This window comes from Rhamphochromis sp. 'chilingali' (genome assembly GCF_963969265.1).
Source record: "Rhamphochromis sp. 'chilingali' genome assembly, chromosome: 6".
Taxonomy (NCBI): Eukaryota; Metazoa; Chordata; class Actinopteri; order Cichliformes; family Cichlidae; genus Rhamphochromis; species Rhamphochromis sp. 'chilingali'.
Genome location: NC_137933.1, coordinates 35,646,589 through 35,669,821, shown reverse-complemented (window position 1 = coordinate 35,669,821; position 23,233 = coordinate 35,646,589). Strand labels below are relative to the sequence as shown.

The following is a 23,233-nucleotide window of genomic DNA, read 5'->3' as shown; positions in this document are numbered from 1 at the left end:
TTCCGCTCTTATCCTAAATTGTCCTGTTCTTTTGTTCGTTTAGTAATTAAAATTAAGCCAAGTAAGAAATTTAATTAATTTAATTAAATTGAATATAAGCAGCTTCACCGTCATTACAGACAGACTCTATATGAGTTTAAAAAAATCAATAGAGTGTAAGAGGAAAGTGAATAATGTTTTATTAACCTTAGTGTTAATGTTAAACATATTGGTAAAAACTTTCACCAGCTCATCGTTTCACCTTGAAGTGTAACATCCGTTTCAAACGAGTAGAAACAAGAATGACTAATTTGACATCTTTATCCCGTATATCTTTTTTTTGACAGATGCTGAGGCTTCCAATAAGACTGTAATTACACAGACTGTAATTACCGGCAGATGATTCCTTTTAAAAATATATTGGAAAAGACTCCGTTTTCCATCTGATTACATTCCTGCGGCTAAAAGTACAAGCTTGTATTGTCAGGATTAGACCTGCAGTGAGATGCTCCTGACAGGGAAAGTTCATCCAAGCGCTCAGCTTAGAAAAACAACCCTTCTTATGACCTATTATGTTTCTAATGAGATATTTTATGGGAAAGTTTTTAACCTGTCACTGCTCAATGGGGAAAAACGACTCCATTCATCTATGTTAACTCTTTAGGGTTTGCAGGTCTTTTATTTTGATTTGGCAGGTGATTAAAAATGTAATAATTAAGTTTAAAAAAGCCAAAATGCGTAATGAAACATGTACTATTATTCTAAATGTAAACTCATCCACTTCAATTAAAAACTCAAAAGCTGCAGAAATTGTCAGTAAACAACGATGGGAAGAAAAGAGGAATCTATAGTTACTGCCCGTTTGCAATAAACACACCAAGAACAGGTACAAATGCAAGTTTATTCATGGGAAATCAGTTTGAAATGTGACATGAAGTTTGGATTAAAGGCAAGCTGTTTTCACACATGAACTTTGGAAAATATATACATATGTAAGCTCAGTGTGCTTAACACAGAAGATAAAAAAAAACATAAAAACACGCTTAGTTATTGAGTGCAGGCCTGTGTGAACAAAGAGATTTGGAGTTTGTTTTTGAACGTCAGCGCAGATATAACTGATCTTAGGTGAGCAGCCAGCTTGTTCCAAAGAACAGGAGCACAGTAATTGAGTGCGCCCTCATCATACACCTTTGTGAATCAAATCCAGGTAAGAGATCTTTGCCTGATTGCTAGACAGGTGTGACTGGCTTATGAATCAGGACAAATGATTCTTATTGATAAACACAAGTGTGGGGAATCATCTGGAGAATCAGAATGATTTTAAATGGAAGGGTTTGTGCTTGTTATCTGTATGTTGCCACCTCTCTTTGTAAGGAAGAAAATTGTTTATCTCAATGCCAGTCATGGAGGAGCCATGAAGGTGTTGTAAGGAAAGCAAAAAAAGCTGATGAATTTGACAACTAAGGAAAATAAAACAACAGTATGTGAGGAGGAAATCAGAAAACCCACACCTTTCCAAAATGTCTACTTGAGAATGATGACGGTTTAAAAAAAATTAAACTTGATTAGTAAAATGTTTATCCCTGAAACAGTTTGTAGCTGCCGGCATTTACTTTTGTGGTACTATCCGCCAGCCTATAGCTATAAATAAAATACTGGGACTTTTTCCCCTCACTCTTTGCTTCTGGGGCAAACATAACCACTTCTTTGGACCTTCCTTCACGTCCATTCAGATAGTTTTAGCAATCTCCCTGCAACAATTTGCTGAAGTTTGTGAGCCCTTACATTGGTGCTATCATCATTATTTCTTGTATTGACACAATGTTATTCTTTCGCTGATAAATTCAAAAAATTTCGTAAAAAAGTAGCCAGAAAGGCATGGGAGGAATCGCACTGAACTGGACAATCTCAATAGTTGTGAGCTGCATCAGCCTGATGTGTAGTTACATTTCTGGGAAGATGCACATCCAGTTATGACACAGGTTAGGCTATAGATTTTGATGGGTCTGCGGTTACAGTGTAGCTGCTGAAGCATAAACCCCCAGTCCCCTCCTCCAGCTCTTCAGGAGGGCTACCAAGGTGTTCGCAAGTCTCCTCCCTGAAACCCTTCACCTAAAAGGTGTCCATGGGTACTATTCTTTCTACGACCATTTCTTTTTGGTTGGTGTTGTAAAGTTAGAGAAGGAAGGCTGAGATGGTTTGGGCATGTACAGAGGAGAGACAGTGGATATATTGGACAAAGGATGTTAAATATGTAGAGCTGCCAAGCAGCAGGAGAAGAAGAAAAGCATAGAGGAGGTTTATGGATGCAGGGAAGGAGAAGGACAGTGTTGGTGTGACACATGATGTCACATGATGGAAGCAAACGATCACATGATGATGAGCAACATAAAATTAAAATTTTGTGAATGAGGTCATTTGTCTAAAGCTGTCCTTTTTCACAGGTGACAGGAAGTACACAACTTTAGATGTGCTCTTAATTCTGGAAATACTTTGTGTTTAGTGGTCACCACTTGCTGTAATTCAGTGACTTATTTTAAGTATAATTCTACCATGGCTTCAACTGCACATCATATGCACTTTATACTAGGAAGTTGGCAGGATAGAGACTGTTTAATGTCTGATCCCACCACATCAGACATTTCTCCCATGCATCTCTGTCTGTCTAGGAAAGTTCAAGCACATGCATGAAAACAGCTGTCGTCAACAGATTTTAACCACTTGTAGAATTGCTGCCATTAATCTCTGCCTCTACTGCTCTACATTAAATTTACTGCCTTGGGTAATAGTATAAATCATGATAAGGATCAACTTATAATGTAAAATATGTAGAAAACAAACACGCTGTCTTGGTCTCTTCCCTTCCCTTGCACTAAAGCTGATGTTAAGTGGGCTATTGTGTGACAACAGTTAAACAGTCCTTCTGCATTTGTCAAGAGAAAAGGCTTTTGTTGTTTCCGTTGATTATAGTGATTTTCATTAATTACATATCACTGTCAGTACTGAAAAAAGGACTGTGGTGGCTTTTGGTGTTCTCACGTGGACTCCTGAGCAAACCACCGCTGCACTTCAGCTTTGTTTTCTGTCACCCACTTCATGTTAGCCGTTGTTTTCTCTATGGCCTGCTCTAGGGCCATGGTGGCAGAACCAAAGCCAACACTGAGGTTTTCTTCTTTGAATCTTTTAAGCTGGAGAGAAGAGCAAATACAAACAGACAAAATCAGAAATTTAGCAATCGTTGTATTTATTTTCTCCCAAATGCCCAAAGGGAAATTCTGTGTTTTTCTGTGTGGTTGAGGTTTTGTTGGCTCCATACCTCCTGTAACTCATACTCTGTAGAGAACCTCTGTGTGATTCCACTGACAAGATTAGAGAAGGAAAATGATCCTTTTCCATATCTAAAAAAAGAAAAGGGAAAAAAAAAAGCTGTAGTTCAGCAGAAGGAATTAGTAATAGGTAGGTAGTCATGCTTGAAAACTCAAACTGGGCAAGTAAGTGAAAAAAAAAGAAAAAAACCCAGCAGGATTTGCACCTAAAGAAATGTGATTACTTCTTAAATCCTGCTGTTAAATTCAGCTTTTAAAATTCTTTTCTGTCTTTAACAATTAGCTTGTGAGTACTGACTATTTAGAAACAAAAGGATAGAGCTCTCACTGTTGGAAGATGTAACTCCATCTAGCATTGATGAAGTTCCATGCTAGCGGCATCCCCACAACATTTCGGGCAATATTCTGGATGGTAGAGGTGGCGTCTTGCTTACGGATCTTAGTTGGGTCTAGTGTGTACTCCAGATACCTGAGTCAACGATATACCCACATACAACGATTATTTCCGAGGGAAAATGGAAAATATCTGATATCATTCAAAGTTGTGACTGCACAATGCCTGCTATAGATATTGCTCAGTTTAGTGCTGCATAAATAAAACTGAATTAAACTATAAGGGAGGGAATCAACAACCAGAGACCAGGAGATAAAGTAGCATTAATGGTATATGGGAACTATTTTCTATTGTGACCACATTAATATTTAACAAAATTATAGCACATTTATAGGCAATAACACACAGCTTAATATCTTGGAGGTGTGGGGGGGCTGCTAAAGGCTTTCTTTAATTTGCATGGCCACCCTCATTATTTGGAAAGGGGTCCTTAGGGAGTGTAACCCACTCGCTTACTGATCGAACTGACAAACTGATTAAAAATGAATTACCGTGCATTTGTTGATGAGTTTATGGGACTGCATAAAAACAAACTCATCCCAGACAAGATAAAAACACCCTTGGTGGCCAGCATCCACAAGCAAGATTTATTTGTTTGTGAGGATATAATTAAAATAGTACTGTTTAGATAGCACCATGATGGGTGGTAAATAGAGTACAAGCCAATTGGGAAAGCTCAGTTCGACACACTTGTTTTTCTGCTATGATGTGAATCTCTTCACCACCAGTTCACAGTGTTACATTTACTGTTTTTAATGGTTCTATCATTAAGATGTAATTGCTATAATTGCTCTTATGCTGCAAAGCAGGTTCTCTTTCTCTGTGTTCAGTTGTGAGTTTTATTCTGAATAAACAATCAGTTTAGCTTCTTTGAAAAGCATTTACATTGCTAATACATTACTATACTTCCACAACACACCTGTTCAAAAGCCAAGGTATTTTGCTGCAGGCCAGTGCAGACCTGAGCCTGGACGCTTCAGATGCCAGAGTAGCATTCTTGAACATGTTCCAGGCAAAGTCCCACTCTGCCACACCACCAAAGGCTATGGCGTAGCAATAAACTGTGCTTTTCAAGTTGGGATGGATCCTGGTGAACATAAAGATTATGCAATGAATTTCAAATGAATCCTAGAACACTGGCTCTCTCCTCTCCCTCTCTCTGAATGCACACACACAGACATACTTGGCATATAGGTCACTAGCTGTTTAACAGTTTTGTAAACAGTTCAGCAGTCACATTTAAGAGGTCTGAATTATGGCAGATTATAAGAAATATTCATTCTCACACTGTTCTAAATTCCTTACTGCTCTTGCAGTGGCCAGGGCAAGAGTCTTTGGACAATTGCAAATTGTCAGTGTCTGACAAAGTGTGGCATGTCTGAGGTCAGCATGGGAATGACATATCTACTTGCATGTCATGATCTGCTGGATTTGTAACTATGAAGATGCATTCATTTAAATTTATTTATTTATTTTATTTAGAAAGAGGGGCAATACATATTAATGAACATTTTAACAAATGTAAATATGCCAGATTATAGCCTTGGGCTAATTTCCATCTGCAGAACCTCTGGCAGGTTGGTGTTAAACACAAGTTAGTAAAAAACATACAGAGACAGTATTTACAGGTCATGTGACAAGGACAAAAACAGTGATCACATTATACTAGAACAAACAATGACAAGAAGAGTGGACACAGAGGACAATATAGATAATAATAACGGAAGCATAAATTTTATTGCACAAGACCCAGTATTGCACAGGCCCTTACTGTCCTGATATTGAACTGACCCATTACACTAATGGGTCAGTGCATTTGACCCATTACACTAATTACAGGTCTTGTTTCTAAAATCTGTGGTGTCAATCTCAATTTCATGTTGCTGGTTATGAGCTGCATCATAACCGCCTAACCCTAAAAACACCTGCTACTGCCAAGATTTGCCAAGACTGAGTAGTAAAAGACAGATATAAAAGCCTTAAACGTGTATGAGAACTTTCATGGGCTCAAAAGAACAGATTGAAACTATTTTGTACTCACGGGTTGCGACTTGGATTTTTCATCCACTCTCTGTACCAGCTTTTTATAAGCTCCCTACAGCCTTCCACTCCCGCACTGCAGGCTATCCCAATAGCATTTATCTGATTATACCTGAGAAGATTTTTTTTACAGAGACAAACAATATATACAAAATCTTAGCTTTTTGATTTCATATCAAAAATCTGTGTTTAAAAGAGCCCTTACTGGTCGGTGTGTCCTGTAGGTACTCTTGTCCAGTTAGATGTAATTGTCTTGAAATGCTCAAATAGAGGTTGTATTTGTTTCTTAAGGTATGCCTAAAATAAGAGTTAGAGTTAGTTTTTTTTCCTGTCAGTTGACTCTTTTATTTTAAACACTCACAATAGGCAAGAATAATAATTAGCATGTAAACTAAAGTAGGGCTAACCTGCAAAACTCCGTAGACTTCATTGCGGTCAAACATGAGAATATAGTAGTTGAGGTTTCTCAAAGCTGACTCCCAGGGGATGTAGTCTCGCTCTTTTGACAGGTATTTGGTAGTTCTCAGAGCCAGTGTGGTGCTGATTATTTTGGCTCTGGGGGAAAAAGAAAAGGATGCTTTTTCACACATAACTGTTTAATACTTTAACTTAAGATTTTTCTTTTTCCTTTACCTTGCTAAATTGAATGCATCATCGATAATTTGTGCCCTGTTGATGATTGATACAGCCTGAAAGAAAGAAAAAAGTCACATGCAAAGTGTATAAGACAAAACAATTTAACATTTAAAATTATGAAATGTAATACACTGAAAATGCAATATGAAAAATGACATTGAACAAAGCCAACATATTTCTGTCTGTTAAAGCTCTGAAACCTTGGGCTTTATCAGATCAGCTGGAAGGACTCTCTGTTCTCATGTGTTTGTTTGTTTTGCACTCCAGCAGTTGAAAAGGCATTCACAAAGGTTGCCTGGTAGCCAAAAGTGAGATTGTTGACTTGACTGCTTGGTTTTTTAAATTCCTTTGCCACTGAAGGGTAGCCTGGATGACTTAGATTGTGACTGATTGTGATTTTACACGCTTGGGTACCGACCTAAAAAGTACTATGAACTCATTGTCATGTTAAAGAAATCAATTTGAGATGATCTCAGCTTTGTAAATTGGCGTCTTATACTGCTGAGAGCAGCCATGAGGAGATGGATGGACATTGTCAGCAGCAATACTCAGGTAAGCTGTGGCATTTAAATAACACTTGGTTGCTTCTAATGGGCCCAAAATGTGCCAAGAAAATATCCCTCACACCACCACCAGCTTATACCACCAGCACCAGTCTGAACTGTTAATCCAAAGCAGCATGATCCATGCTTTCATGCTGTTCATCACAAATTCTGACCCTACCATTTGAATACTGTAGCAGAAATTAAGACTCAGATCAAGAAACATTTTTGTCCAATTTTGGTGCAAATAGTAGCCTTGGTTTCCTGTTCATAATTGATGGTAGAGGTACCAAGTTTGGCCTTCTGCTTCTTTAGCCCATCTGCTTCAAGGTTCAATGTGTTTTGTGTGTATTCAGAAATGCTCTTCTGTTACTTTTCAATCTCAAAGCAGCCTGGACATCACCCTCTAGCATCAGCAAGGCATTTTCACCCAGAGAACTACTGCTCACTGAATGTTTTCTCTTTCTGACCATTCTCTGTAAATCATAGAGACAGATGTGTGGGAAAATCCCAGTAGATCACCAGTTTCTGAAACACTTAGACCAGCCCATCTGACACTAACAAGCATGCCTGTGGCGGGGGCGTGGTCTTTGGCCTGCTGCAGAGGAGGGGAGCTCACGGGACGGCGCTGAGGCGGGAAGGAGCAGGTGCCCGGAACTGACTTGATGAGGAGAGACTTTTCTTATGTCTTGCAGTGAGAAGGAGTGAGAGGGACAACGGGAGTGACGGAGTGGCTGCGTCCGGGGCAAGAGCCAGAAACCGCAGGGAAAATCACAACTGTAAATAAAGCACTGTTGAACTCTCAAACGCGGAAGTGCCCATCTGTGGGTCGTGTGTCACAATGACCTTCTCAAAATCCCTTAAATCACTGAGATTTAGATGCTCAGTTCTATTTCCACCATGCCTAAATGCAAAGAGTTGCTCCCATGTGGCTGTGGATCTGATAGTTGCATTAATGTGCAGAACGTGTGTACTCAACAAAGTGGTCAGTGAGTGTAGTCTCAGAGCTCAAATAACTGACAGAAAAAGCAGCAAATATCAACATTTGACAGCTAATACGTTTCTGAAATGTAACAAATTCAGCTCTTGTCTCGTCTTCCACAACAAACTTTGATCGGTGCACTCAAAGAAAAAAATTTAGTCAAAACCCAAGAGTTACACATACTGAAAGCAGTTCAAATTGTCTACAGCTCAGTGTGTAAATTTGGCAAAAATGCATAGATTGCACCAAATATCTTTTTTCTGCTAAGACTTTTAACTTGGAGTTTTTGTGCAGTTATTGTGTTTTTAAGATTCTTTGCCTAGTCTGGTGTTGTCTGCCTTAAGCCATTTAAACACATGAACCTCAGTCAAATTCATGAGACATGGTTTTAGATATTTTCCAAATTATCCTTTACATTCATACTACTGATAATACTGTGTTTGCTTCAGGCAAAGGAGTCTGGAGAGCCTTAACAGGAGGCAGCACACATGATTCTCACTTGATACTGTTAAATACACAATTGTTGTGCTATTTTCATATCAGTGCAATAAGATGGCACACAGAACAGAACAACAGGGGCAGGTTGAAGACCGGCTAATACTGGTTCAAGAGTACCCAGACCTTTATCAGGTGGTATCTGTAAAAGTTCAGGGCTGCAGTGCTATTGTCAGGAAAGTGTAAGATACAGCTAAAAGTATAATAACCAGTCACAGCAGAAAGTCTTTGTCGCTGACCCAATCCAGCACAAACCGACCTTAAACATAGGCAACAGAAACTAGGGGAAATTCATAGATATAGTTGGAGTAAATTTAACTTTTTATCTTATTTTGTTTTATTATTTTAGTTTAGTTTTATTTTTATGCATCTATTCCATCCAGTTTTGGTTATTTGAATAGCCGTTGTACAGTCTTTAGTTGTCATACCATATAAATGTGGACATAAAGCACAAACAGGAAAACACTTGTGACTCACCTGGTGGTTGGTGTTGAGCACGGAAAGGAGACGGTCCCAGTTATCAGGATCGTAGTTCACCCTGAAGTATCCAGATACATTTGTGTTTGCGAGTACCCAGTCCTGTCCTGACACTCTCATCGGAATATGAGTGTCTAGTTAAACAAAAGAAAAGAATGACACACAGCAGATTTGATTAATTTAATGAGCTGTGGTTAAACCAACTAATCTAGTAGGAAATGTCTTGTTTTTTAGTCTGTGTGCAGAACTAATACAGCACCATGATATGAGTGTACCTGTTTTTTGAAGGAGCCAGTATTGTGGCTGCTGCACACCCATCTTCATCCATTTGATAGGGACATACCAGGTGTAACTAGACAGAAAAGACATAATGGGAAAAGAAGATAGATAATTTATTGTTTGTCATTTCCATATTACGATTTCACTGCTAGTGGGTACACTGGATTAATACAACAGATTCTTATTGGCTGCTGTCTGAAAAAAAAAAATCAGCTTAGGTAGAAGCAACACAAACAAATCAGAGTCACATCTCATGTCAGCAACACACGACATCAGCCCCTTCAATGTGAATGAGAACCAGGAGCCTAAAGCACATATGTGTAAGTGCAGCCCCTTCATTTCTCATCTGAGTGAAACTTGCAGCACAAGGTTAAACAGTTTCCTACTTGAACTGAGAGGGTCTGTCCACTGTAGAGTCTGGATCCAACAGGAAGTGTTTCTGTGTGACACTTCCTGTCCGGGTGTCAACACTGACGACTGGGTAGCCCATCTGGAGAGTCCAGCGGTTCATGATATTTTCCACAGAGTGTGGAATATGTATTCCTGGTGCATTTTCAACTGCCTGACAACACACACACACACACACACACACACACACACACACACACACACACACACACACACACACACACACACACACACACAGAAATTTAAGATAATTGCACACACACACACACCCAAAAAACACAATACCAGTGAAGTCATGCAGGTTAACCAACCTGTTGGAGATGATCCCACAGGTCTGTATATACAGTGTTACCAAAAGCGAATGTGTTCAGGTAAGACTGAAGACACAAAACGGAGATGAGGATCATATGATGCAATCACGAGGAAAGGAAAATAGTGTGAATTTACCAGGAAACATTTTTTGGCATAAATAACCACAGACACAGCATCATTAATTCCTAGTCTGCTGACAGTCGCACACACATTACGGCAGCAGAGATGAAGTGATAATATACTCACACTGAGTCCTCTAGCAAACACAGGCTCGGTGAGAAACTCTGACAGCATCCTTAGCACTGCTGCACCCTTGGAAAAACAAACCGCCAGAATTTGGTGAGCTTGAATTTCTCATAACGGAAAGGGATTTTCCACAAATCCCAAAGCAAACATTAAAACGAGTTGCCGTCCTGATGGTGTGATATGAATCACACGGACGCAGGAAGACTGAGTGAATTGGGAAAACTGAGCGTTTTACTGCAAATTAGCTAAATAAAAGTAATATAATTTAATAAACATGAGAGTTTAAAATCAAAAGGGCTTCAAATCTGGCTATATTGTCCGCAAATGTGGGTGAAATTGTAGAATATATACTTAATTTCTGTGAATCAACTTGCATAAAATGTTGTGTAAAATTATCGGAGGAGCAGACCTTGCTGTAAGAGATTGTGTTGAACATTTCACTGATCTGAGCGGGCTCATTGACTTCCTCTTCTCCACGTGACAGTGGATGAGAGAAGGCCAAGGCATCCACAGCAAACACCTTCTGAACATCATAAAGGACGATGTGATCTTTCTGCAGCCAAGCAGAGAAAGAGAACCAGGGCAGGTTTTATAAGCCAACAACATCTGTGAAAAGTTACCAATCTGTGACACAAAAGTGTACATCTGTTAAGAACTGTATCGAACTTTGCTGTCTGTGGAGATGCAAGCATGTCTCTTACAATGTTCCAGGTGGGCTCGGCGTAGTCGACTCCGAGGTACTCAACATATGATGCAAACCCCTCGTTTAACCACAAGTCATTCCACCATCGCAGAGTTACCAGATTTCCAAACCACTAAATAAACACATGAGGAGTAAACAGATGAGCATTTCTGCCATGACCAGGGAATTAACGTTTCCATGAACCTAGACTTTGGCCAACATTAGCACTATCAGTCACATCCAAGCAACACAATAACCGAATCAGCAGGGGATTAAAACATTTCAAACCACAGGATTTCCCATCTGTTTTTATGTGTCGAGAGCAGGGTGAAATTACTCCACTGTCACGATTTGTCAGCTGCTCTTGCAAAAGGGAGTAACACAAGTAGATTTATTTTTACAGTACTTGATGAGTGAAGGAAGGAGACTTTGCTGCAATCACGTTCATTTCATAATATAATGTTGCTTTAGTTTGTGATGCCTAAAGCTTTGAGAAAAGAGACCGTCTGGGTTAAAAACCAATGCTATACCATGTGTGCGAGTTCGTGGGCAATCACAGTTGAGACCCTCTCTTTGTTTCCAGTGGAGGAAAGGATGGGGTCATAGAGCAGGGCCGTTTCCCTGTATGTGACCAGACCCCAGTTCTCCATTGCTCCAGCGTTGAAGTCGGGCAAAGCGATCTGATCTGTGGAGATGAAGGGTTAAAAAAACATGCTGTGCTCAGGGAGATCATTGAAATGAAATGATTTAGCAAAATGGTCTACCTGACTTTGAGAGAGGATATGATGTGTTGTAATAATGCTCATAAAACCTCAGGATGGGTCCTGTAACATTGAGAGCATAGCTCCCCTGACCATCATCTATTGCTTTTCTCCGAGCCCAGATTCGAATCTGCAAAGAGTAATTTAAATCTTTGAGTCCAAAAAAAATTGCTCCTTACCATTTCATGCTCGTTTTAACTTTCCAAGATCATATTTGGGAAAATATAAGCTGGGAAATGGTTTTTGGATCCCGGCCTCACTGGGGATTTAAGTGAATATGTAATCCAGGTTTCTTACCAACAAATCGTTTTGGTTTGACTCAATGGGAACAAAGTCGCTGACGATAAATGCCAGTAGATATGTTGACATTTTCCGCGTGGGCTCAAATGTTGTAATTTTGACAGCCACACTGTCAATGACAGCCTCTGAAGCTTCTGTGCAGGCAGAGAAAAATATTAAACACTCTGTTAGCATTAACAGTGTTTAGTTACTTATTTACTTTAATAACTTGGACAAGGTGTTTTTTTATTAGTTACAACCAATGACTGAAGAAACAGTCATTGGCTTTTCTACAGTCACTGGTTTATGAAGCAATCACATTACCTACTACTTACAACATGATATCTATTCTCATTTTGAGCTTGTTTTTCCATTTGCACTGAAAAAAAATAAAAAACTGAAATAGTTTTGTTTATCCAACGAACCCTTTTCCTTGCCATTGGACAGAGCCACAGTGTCTCGTGAGTGAATGATCGTGACAGTAAAGACTGCTTTCATGGCTGGTTCGTCAAAGCAAGGAAAGCTTTTCCTGGCATACGTTGCCTGCATTTGTGAGGTAGCAACAACTCTGCAAAACATTGGAAATAAAAAACATTAATGGAAAACATTCACCAACAATCCAAAAGCCTTCAAAAACTGACCGAGAGAAACATTAAGCAAATAATACTGCAGCTTTATCACGGACACTGGCATCTTAAAATTATGCACAATCTCATTTGGTGTTTGCATGTGATTCACTAAATATTAGACACAAATCATCACATATTAAATAAATCAGAACATCGATAACACAGTCATTCATCCAGCTAACAATCATAATTCACAAGTTACTGTATTGTGTGAAGTACAAAAAGAAAGTGATGTCTACATTTGATTGATTGGCTGTATGGCACAAAGTGATGAAAACTGCAATCTACAGAGAACGACAAATATGACTTTCACATACAGTTTGGGTAAAGACTCATTCTGCAGCTTTCACTCAAATCTGACCCGTCCACTGGAAGGAGTAGAAATTCTTGCGATAATGGAAATGTGCATGTTAAATGATAAATATAACCTTAATCTTGACCTTGAAATGTAGCTAGTGAGTAAAACCATAAGCAGAGAACAGGTTCAAAACATAAAGCTAACAGTGGTTACCTGTCTGACAGCTCTGTGATTGCAACCTCCTAACGCTGACATGTTTGCTCTCCAAAAAGAACCCAATATCTCACCAGCAGCATCTGACAGAACAGCAGTATTTGACACCGTGGAATAAGAATGTGTTGACAAGTCTTACTTCTTTACGCCATCCTCAACATATTCACTCCTGTAGAAGCCCTCCAGGTCATCCGCCAGCTCCCCGAGAAATTCTGTGTGAAGTGAATAGGATTTTCCCGCCGATAATCTGCTGCCTAGCTGAATAACCAAAAACTCAGTTTTCTTCACAAGCCAAGAATTCAGTATAGTGGGCACTGGGGCCTCACCCTGGCTGCTCAGTTTAGCGTGGTGCCCAAAGAAGGTAGTGAAGTTGAGTTTTTTGGAGTGGATGATGATGAGGTCTGTTTCTTTCACACATTTAAAAATTACTGTTGAACGTCCAGTGAAGATGTACAAGCCCTCTGCATTGGGCTTCAATCGTGGCCACAGGGTCAGATTGTAAGAGACGGGGATGAGGGAATCTGGAAGTCTGTAGTGGTCCCAGGGTTCCTTTGGAGTGTCAGGGGTGGTGCTGGGTGTAGTTGTACTGGTGCCATCTGATGCTCCATCTCCTACGTTACCTTGATTCTTGGACTTTTCCTTGTCGTAAGCAACAGAAAGAGCTATAATTGTAGCCAGTCCACAGACCGCGAGTACAAGCATCCCGAGGCCCACATTTTTACTTATGTAGTAGACTTTCCCCATGTCTGATCAGAAGGTCAATGCAGGAATCAGAGGGATCTCAGTCTGCTTATGTCAGCACGGCAGAACTCCTCCTTCTCAGTTAATGGGTGAGCTATTTACATGGCACCTGCCGAAAAAAAGAGGAAAAACAAGAAAACCTCAGCCATTTAATCTATAACTTGGCATCTCTATTTTTTGTAATAAACGTCAAGGATGCTTAACAAGCCATGTAGTTTCATAGTTACTGTTTTGAAAGAGTTATGTAACATTAATAAATCATTCCATTTCTGTGATGCATTATAAAACCAGACTTCCAAACTAGTACTACTTGAAAAACGTTTCATTATTCCTCATCCTGCAGGCAGCGGGTTTAACACTGAAAAAGACACCAAAGGGTTGAAGGTGTTGTTACTCAGACTTCTTGGCTTTGGTGTTTTGCGCTGGTCTCATGCAAAACAAAAAATGTTTCAGCATCACAAGTCGATCCGAAAAACAACTTTATGTATCACAATGAAAATGATCAGTGGTACTATAACGTTAAAAGAAAAAATCATCTGAGAAAAATTGGGGGTAAATATTGTCACAAAGGCAGCAAGCTGAATAATGACGCATTAAGCCAGAGCTCATCTTTTGAGTGCCTTTAGCTTTTCTGTGGGTAAATTCAAACTATTCCTGTTCTATTTTCTGAGTCTTTTCCGTTTTCCCACACTATCAAAACATCAGTGCTATTCGATCATCAAGCTGAAGAAAACAGGACGGGAGGAAAAGGGAGGAACTGTCTGCTGTAATTGATGGTTGGGGTCAATCTCTGTCAACCGCTGAAGATAAAACAAATGAAGCCCGTGTGCAAGTGGAAAAAAAACTGCAGTTCTTGTGGGTATCACTTGAAGCTGAATAATTAAACTGGACCTTTTCACTCTGTTGTTAATGGATTACCTGACAGATATCATCATTTGCTGCAAGTTAAAGACCACCTAAGAAATTTTTGCTTCAGTTTGAATAAAATTCTAGTGTTTAATGAGCTCATAGTACTTATTAGACCAATATCTGTCTGTGTCACAGACCCGGTTCCGGGGACTCGGGGTCCGTGAACAGTGTGGACCATTATTATTGTTATTGTCGTTGTTGTTATTGTATTGGATCTATGTTTGCTGCCCTGCGCTCTTGTGTTCCATGCTGGTGTGTGTACGTGTGGGTGTCTGCGGGTGTGGCTGAAGAATGAAGGACAGCCACCTGCAGACCTGATGGGCTGGTCACGCCTAGGTTCCCACACACCTGCTTCTGATCAGGCTCGTCGGGGGAGCTACTTAACAGAGCGATGGAGCGTCCTCCGGCGCAGGATCGTTGAGTTAGATTCCATGTCAGTGTTTGAAGTGCTATTCAGTGTATGCCTGCTGGAGTTGGTGCCATAACGGCTGTGTCTATCGTTTTTCCCCAGGAGGACAGCGGAACACAGGACTGCAAGACACACGGGGTGTGTGAAGGCACAGGGCAGAGAGCACGAGATACCAGCACTTATTGGAGGACACGTCACGGGAGTCGAGGGAGCACTTTGGAGATTTATTGTGTGGTGTACTTTTACTTCACTGTAAATAAACCCACTGCTCATTCCACTAGTCCAGCGTTTGAGTCCTTTCTCCAACATTCCCCACGGTATGCCACCCAGACCGTGACAGTCTGTGCCTCACACCCATACAGTTTATAAATGCAGCTTGCTAAATTTATATGATAACACCACTCTTTCATCAATACAAGGTAAGTTCTGGCTACAAAACGTGGCAGTGGCCAAAAAGATAACAATACATGTTCAAAAAGCAAAAATTAGACCAGTGGGTAATATCACCATGGCTGCATCCAGCTTTTAACCTGTCTACTGTCTATGGTCAGAAAATGGAAAGCTAATCCAGTCAAGGACCAACCCTAGAAAAGCCCACAAATCCAACTTCTACCTGAATCCAGGTAGTACCCGATTGGGGTTCTTCTGTCGTTCCAAATTTCAGACATTACCCAAAATTGACCTTTTTGTTTTTGTAACCAAAATTGCAGTCATGTATTCCTAAAACTCTAACAGTGATTATTTTAAATGAGTCAGAGATAATGAGAAGAAGTTCTTGTTATTTTTAAAACTTCACCTACAGACAACGAGACGTGTAGCTCCTGTATTCCTTCTTGTTAACTCCTGTTTGGTTAGGAAGTAGCAGCATGCATCCAGCTTCAACTCTGAATTCTTTCTAATTTTACCAAAAGACACTGCTGAAATCAAAAGTGTCATCCCAGTTCTTGTTACTCCTTTTGACACGACAAAGAACACTCATTAGCTGCCAATTCGGTTCAGCTTGTGCGTTAGATTACCTTCCAGCTACGTCTCTTCCTTGCCTCATCAGTATCATAAAGCACTCTGCATGCAGACCAGTGCATCCTATCTCCCTACATTATTTGCATCAAATGGTTCAACTCTTCACTCTGAATTCTCTGTATTTTTAGCAGGCAACCAGCAGGTTTTCCTGCACTACCTGCAAAAGTTACAGTCATTTAGCCTCTTTGTAAACAAGAATGCCTTTCCAATGAGTTGTTTTCACCATATGTCATTTATTCATATCATCCTGTCTTTCAGGCCTATAATCACACAAACCTACTCCTTCTCAACACCACCTTAACTTTAGCTCAGGAAGTTGCAGCTCACTGTCCACATTCTTGCTTTTCTTCACCACAAATCCACAGAATCCTGTCTCATCACCATGACCTTTTGTGACGTTTTTACTGAAAAAGGAATTTTTCTCTGTCACAACCTCTGTGAATATTATCATATGTTTCCAAAGACTGTAATCTTGCCTTATAGTCATCTAAATTCTAAATTTTGGTAAATATGCTTGTTCACTTTCTTTTCAAGAGGTAAAGAAACTGACAGAATACTCATGTGTGTACAGTAAACATGAAATTGGGCCAGTGGCCAGTTAGCAAACAAGGAAACATTTTTTCACAGACAAGAGTCACAAGATGCTTTACAGAAAACAGTCTAAGACAATACAAAGAGGACAGAAGAGAAAAAGATAACGAACACAAACTGTACAGTGCAAAAAGTGACATTTACCCTTATATGAAGCAAGAACTGCACAATAATTAAAACAGGGTTAAAAGAAGACCCAAAATTATGCTACACAAAACCTCAGCTGGCACAAAATATGTTGCTAAAATGCTAAAGTAAGTAGATATATTGTCAGCTCTCAACAGGATCGTGCTAAGTGGCTTCAAAATCTCCGTTACCCCGCATCCTTATGTGGGTGCAGGGAACAAACCTATAGGTATGGCCTGTATTTATATAGCGCTTTACTAGTCCCTAAGGACCCCAAAGCGCTTTACATAGCCAGTCATCCACCCATTCACACACACTGGTGATGGCAAGCTACATTGTAGCCACAGCCACCCTGGGGCGCACTGACAGAGGCGAGGCTGCCGGACACTGGCGCCACCGGGCCCTCTGACCACCACCAGTAGGCAACGGGTGAAGTGTCTTGCCCAAGGACACAACGACCGAGAGGTAGGTAGGCCAAGCTTAGCACAAAGACTGGAAGCACAGGAGGAAAAAAAAGAAAGAAACTGTCACGATCTGAGGAGACAGACCGTGCGGTGGTGCGTGTGGTGGACCCAGGTGCGAACACAAGAGAGTAGACCGGAGTAACTTAAACTGAAAGTGAGCCTTTATTATGGCTGAAGACAGGTCTCAAACAAAGCAGAAATACCATGACTGAACTAAACTAAACTGGGAAACAGATACTGATAAACTATGAAGACTCGGAAAACCATGACGAAGCCTGGCCATGAGGACATGGAGGGTGGGAAACACAGACTGCATGAAACACAGAGACTAAATACACATGAGGGATGATCAGGGGAAAAGGCCACACATGGGAGCACAGCTGACACACATGAACCTAAAGACAGGACAGGAGAAGTGAAACTAAATACACTGACATTGAATACAGGCTTTCAAAGTAAAACAGGAAACATGGAGATTAGACATGACATGAACTAAACATAACCACGCAGACATGACAGGTAGACGCACGAACCAGGGAGACTGAGTACAGGGGGAGATGACATAAACAACTAAGAAACAAAGGGCTAAACAGCACCCTAGAAATTAACTAGACGAACTAAGCTAAAGCATAAATGAATACAAAAGATACATAAAACTCAACACTGGATCACACGACCCAGGACCATGACAGAAACCATATTAACTGGTACTTGCTGTATATTAAAGAATGCCTCAGGTATTTATTTGAGGTCCTTTTTAATATTGGACTGTCCATTTTGGTTTTAAGCATTCAAATATATATTTCCATGTAGTAGCCTTTCCCACTTCACTTTGTCATTAACTCATTTCCATTTGTGTCATTAATATTTAACAGTAGGAGATCAAACAGCCTTCACCTCTACGCTGGTAGATATGCCGTGACATCATAAAAACACTCTAATGAACCTGTTATCAATAATTTCTCAATATTTACAGCTGATTCTTTCCATGGAAGACTTTGCATCCCGAGTTTTATGGAGTCTTGGCACAACAGTTCATAAAGTGTAACAGGGTAACAGTTATAAATGAAAGTGAATATAAGATTTTTCTATTAATTCTGTCTGCTTCACCCGGTTTTGACTTGAAAATGAAAGAGAGAAATGAAAGAGAGCAATGTAACAATAACACCTCTGTACTATTTAGACATCACAACTGGCAATAGAAGTAATAATACCTTGTTTACCAGTTAAAGAGTGAAGAGATATAGAAAGATACAGAAAAGAGACTATTTTCTTTCAGAATCTTCTCACATTATCGGTATTTTCAGTGAAATTGAGTCTAGTTATATCTGCTAGTGAACAAACAAACAGAATACAACCCGAAGTCAAAGCACTCTGTGTCACTTATGACTTGTACCAAACCAAAACCCTGAACATGTAGTTATTTATTTCATAATGAACGGTCTCACTTTTCCTTCCTGTCTGACAGCATGTCCATGTGACTGCTCATCAGAGTGTCCTGAAACACAGGATCATCATGATGTTGTCACAGCCCTGGGTCGTGTAACCTAGCACTTTGAGTTTTTTTGGTTTTTTAAGTTCATTATTTATTTTTAGTCTTTTTGGTATTAGCACCCAGGTTCCTCAGCTGTACTTCTTCGTTCATTTAGAGTCCCTTGGGTATTCACCCCTGTGTTAAAGTTCCCCTTGTTGTTGAGTGTCTTGCCTGTCAAGTTTTATGTCTGCACGGTTAATGTTGTCATATTCATGTCATGTCTGCGTCTCGCCGTGTTCATTGTTCTGTGCGTCATTATGTTCATTCTAGTCATCTGTTTCCTCATGTGTCTCCACTTCCCCAAATCACCTCATTTGTGCGTATTTAAGTCCTTTTTCTATAACTGTTTGCTGTCAGGACGTCTGCCCATTTTCCTTCATGTTATCTACTCATAGTCACAGTTTTAGTCACAGTCAAAGTCATAGTTCATGTCATACGAACTTGTCTGTTTATCTTCGTGTAGACTTGGTCTTGTTTTTGGTTCAGTTCATGTGTTTGGCCAGAATTGGCCAGAAAGCTTCTTCTTTTGTTGAGAACGCAGCTCCTTCCTTCGGTGTCTGTTTTTGGGTCCGTGCAACAAAACACAGCAGCATACCCCGCCGTGACAGATGTGTTAAATATCTCATGATTTGTTCTGTGTTAAGAAGGCTTTTCATTCTCTATTTATAACAGAGTATTTTATATCTATATATGAGGTTGTTATATAGTTTTTTACATTTATTTATATTATATATATGCATATATTATATGCTTTCAATCGTATCTTTTTTTAATAAAGGTAGTTGGTGATTAGCGTTGTCACCTGAGTTTGAATCCACCAGCCAGCTCGGGCCTTTTGTGTGGCATTTTCATGACTTCCCTGTACTTATATGTGTAAACTTTGGCTCCCTCCTGCAGTTCTCTATGTGTCAGCCCTGTGACAGCTGAGATAGGCTGTAGTACACTGCAACGCTAAATTGGATAAGTTTAAAAAGAAATTGATGGCTGAATTGTGTACAGAAAATACCTTGTCTTGGAATCTATCATAATTCTTCACAGGAGGTTTATATTTTAAGTTGAAGGTTAATAGTTTCATTTTTGTATTCGAAGAAATACATCAGTGTTGTGTGTGAAAGTTTTATTTATGACTTGGACTTTGACTTAAATTTGATACCCATTACAGGATGACATCCGAGCCAATTTTATCTGTTTACTTGTTAGAAAAGCTGACCTAGGCCATAATGACTAACTTTCCGATCAGTCATAAAAGCGAGTAAGTGATTGGAAATGAGTCATGGTGTTAAGTGTGTATTAAACCATCATTATTTAAGATGCTATTGTTCATTTTGAGCTAACACATTTTAGTCTGAACTTGCCACTCTTTCTGCTTGTGTTATTTAGCTTAGTTTAGTTTGGATGTGAAGTGTTAACAAAGATCAGTTGTATCTTCTTCCAGTTAAGTATACGCAGAGCTGTGTCTTCGGTTTGTTCACAAACATCTAATTAAGAACGACATAACTGATGGTTGATAATAGTCCATGGTCCATTGTAATGATAGCTTGTAACACTCATCAGAAGGTGAGTCCAAAGCCATGATAACATCCACATCATGATGATTCAGCTTCTTTAGAAATGAGATGCTAAAACAATAAAATGTGACAGCTTTTATGTTTATAGACCAAGAGAGGGGAAACAACGATAAACATTTACCCCGCTTACTTCATACATAAATTCATTTGTAGAATAAATTGATTTAAAAGATCAGTGGATTCCTTGAGTATGCAAAGACCCACTGCAGTCAGTGGTATGTGAACTCAACAACCTACAGGTGGAGAACATGAGGAACATACACTGGAATGCAATACTGCGGGCCAGGACAGAGAGTTATTCTTCGAGCTGGCTTAGAAAGCCTGCTCTCAAATGTCTGAGCTTTTCCCACGCAACAAAAATGAACTAAAAGCCTACTGTTTGAAAGATTGACTTATACTTGTAGACTACACACAAAAAAGGAACAGAAGCTCAGGCTGGAAGACACAGCAGCATGTAGAAAGATTATAATTTGGTGATGATTTTTTTTTACAGAACAGTCATTGTCACATAACAATAATGCACTCAAATTATTATTGTCTATATCTCTTTCAAAGCTTATTTCTTGTGTTATTAATGGAATACCTTTTTAGTGGCAGAGAAATGGAGCAGTGCTTCTTAGGCGCCAAAGAAAAGGTGCTGATGGAGAAACAGCAAGCCGCAAGAGCTGAATGTTTCGATGGAAATAACAAGAAGAATTCATAAAATATTATTGCGTCCCCATTACACAGTTTACAACTGTGGCTTTGGAAGACTTAGCGTTTTGTTGAATAAATATTCAATCGAGGGTTTGGGTAGGTCACAGAAATTGTTTTATCCAGCGTGTGGAATTTACAAAGCTTGTTTGGGAGCATGAGTGTGATTATTTACAGTCACTGGGATGTGTTTGTGTGACTATTCATATTTATATTGAGAGTGACATGTGGACTGTTGTGGAGCTGTGAGGATATCAGCACCTTGCTGTTATAAAACTGGATATGACAAAGGTGAATTTTCCAGGAAAAAACGATATGCTCGTACGGTAGCAACTTCTCAGTCCCAACATGTGCTGTTTAATAAGACTTGAAACCATAGATTGGAGTCATAAAAACAACATATTCTCATAGACTTCTAGGTTATCTGATTTAATTTAGCAAACAGTGGAGTTGCCCCCTGCGGGGTATTAGAAAGAATATAGATTTAATGAAATAAAGCTTTTATACATTGTTTGTTTGTTTTTGTTTGTTGTTTTTTATTGGTATTGCTGTCATTACAGCATAAAGCTTCAAAATCGCACAATGTGTTACATTTTAATGACGGAAAAGTTTTATAGCATACAAGGCTCGGCTTCTTTGCTGGTGCTAACTTATAAACAATGTTGAAAAGAAATCTAATTTTCAAACAACAGGTTATAAAGTCTATTCTTTCCCATTTCCGCAGTGGAAGGTAAATCAACTGTCTGCGAAATCAATCAGGGAATGAATTTTAATCATCAGTCTTTCAAATAAATCCCCTTACAGTCACTTTAGACCAATTCAATAAGAAATATGATCCAAACAAATCACGAGAACGTTCCTCTTTGCCAACTGAGAGCCGGAGTGGGAATGTTTATCGTGGGGAGGGCAAAGTCACATATTTTCATGGAGGCGCATTTCGCGGTGTGATTTTTAAAAGGCCTCCCGCTTACATTCTCTGTAAGTGCTGTGTATTCTTTTTGAAGAGCCACAGAAGAACGTCTTTTTTCTATCATGTGATTAACCGGAAGACCGAGAAATGCAGGACAGCGCACCTTCTTTTTTGTGTGCTCCATCCGTGTCCTATCACACTTTAACCTTCAACTTTTTTTAACAAGATTTATCATTATCCATCAATAACTTTCGACTTATCTCAGACATTTAAAGGTAAAAATACCTTTTAGCACTCATGCAATCATTCCACCTGTTCGTGAACCTGTGACCGACACAATCAACTCTGTGTTTACTCACTTCCACGCTGAACAGATAAGCTACAGTCAGTTTATGGGGGCTGCAGAGTTTACATCCAGAACAGCCCATGCTGGATGTTAACAGATGACTAATAAATCCACATCACAGCCACTAAAGCCAAACACTGATTTATCTCACAGCTGCTGTACTAAAGTATTTACTTTGCACTCACTGCAAACTGAGTTGCCGTTGCATACTTTGGTTTTTGATATCAAGTAAGAGCAGCGTAACTCAAAGTATCATGGATTTTCTTAAACGGCATCACAAGACTGTACTTCACAGCGGAAAGTCTGCCTTTGATCCATTCAGAGACCATTTGTGAACAATTACACCAACTTCTTGCTGCACAGAAACTCTAAGGGAAAAAGCAGTGCAACAATTTACCAGATGGCTGTAAAACTTGCACAAAGGACAACTAATGTTACTTTTCTTAGAAAAAAAAAGACTGGATCAACAAGACTGGTCTCTTTGGTCATATTTTTACTAAAGATATAGAAAACAGTACCTGCCAAACCTTGTGTAGCTGCATGTCCAGCGCTCGCCCGGAATTAAGTCCACAAAAGACGTTCAAGTTGAGCTGGAATGATCCCAGGCTTAAAGACTTGCAGTCGGCATCTGGGAGAACGGAGGTAGGAGGTGGCGAGAGCTATGACAGGTTTCTCTAGAGATGTAGGGAGGGAACAATCTTCTCTATCCCCCAAAATCCCTAAGTTTAGTGGGAAGGGGGGACTGAAAGAATGCGGCTGTATCAACACTGCATTGTGGTCAAGCAGAAAGAGCTCCGATCCTCAGAGGTACAGAGTGTCCTGATCATTCTGATTAAGGTTTCATATGACGCACATAAACCCCAGCCCCAGTGCCTCAGCTTACCTGCTAATATCCACGAAAAACTCAAGGTTTGTTATATGCAAACCGAATAAAGCACAGCCAC

The 23,233-nt window shown here is 39.7% G+C and overlaps 1 protein-coding gene across 2 annotated transcripts; it reads right to left on the bottom strand.

Annotated features, from left to right (window-relative positions):
* Window positions 1–893: 893 nt before the first annotated feature.
* LOC308398496 (aminopeptidase N-like) lies at window positions 894–22,924 on the bottom strand. 2 transcript variants are annotated; one of them, XM_080885158.1, is made up of 21 exons: window positions 22,808–22,924; window positions 13,118–13,828; window positions 12,264–12,406; window positions 11,857–11,993; window positions 11,563–11,689; window positions 11,329–11,483; window positions 10,818–10,931; window positions 10,526–10,669; window positions 10,117–10,182; window positions 9,870–9,935; window positions 9,537–9,712; window positions 9,147–9,223; window positions 8,872–9,005; window positions 6,373–6,428; window positions 6,147–6,294; window positions 5,945–6,036; window positions 5,741–5,851; window positions 4,619–4,786; window positions 3,634–3,774; window positions 3,296–3,377; window positions 894–3,167 (listed from the first exon to the last, which is right to left on the bottom strand). In XM_080885158.1, exons 2-21 carry the CDS (start codon window positions 13,720–13,722, stop codon window positions 3,015–3,017), a joined length of 2,895 nt encoding a protein of 964 aa, XP_080741284.1. In that variant the 5' UTR covers window positions 13,723–13,828; window positions 22,808–22,924; the 3' UTR covers window positions 894–3,014. The 2 variants fall into 2 exon arrangements, with proteins under 2 accessions (XP_080741284.1, XP_080741285.1); XM_080885159.1 differs by having other exon boundaries at window positions 22,817–22,899.
* Window positions 22,925–23,233: the final 309 nt, after the last annotated feature.

What these genes read in the sequence shown, in the direction of transcription:
- LOC308398496 (XM_080885158.1), bottom strand. Translation starts at nt 13,722, where the DNA reads ATGGGGAAAGTCTACTACATAAGTAAAAATGTGGGCCTCGGGATGCTT. An exon ending in ACACAATCTCTTACAGCAAG is followed by an intron (nt 10,183 to 10,525) that starts GTCTGCTCCTCC and finishes TGTTTTTCCAAG; the next exon opens with GGTGCAGCAGTGCTAAGGAT. An exon ending in AAAAATCCAAGTCGCAACCC is followed by an intron (nt 4,787 to 5,740) that starts GTGAGTACAAAA and finishes TATGTTCACCAG; the next exon opens with GATCCATCCCAACTTGAAAA.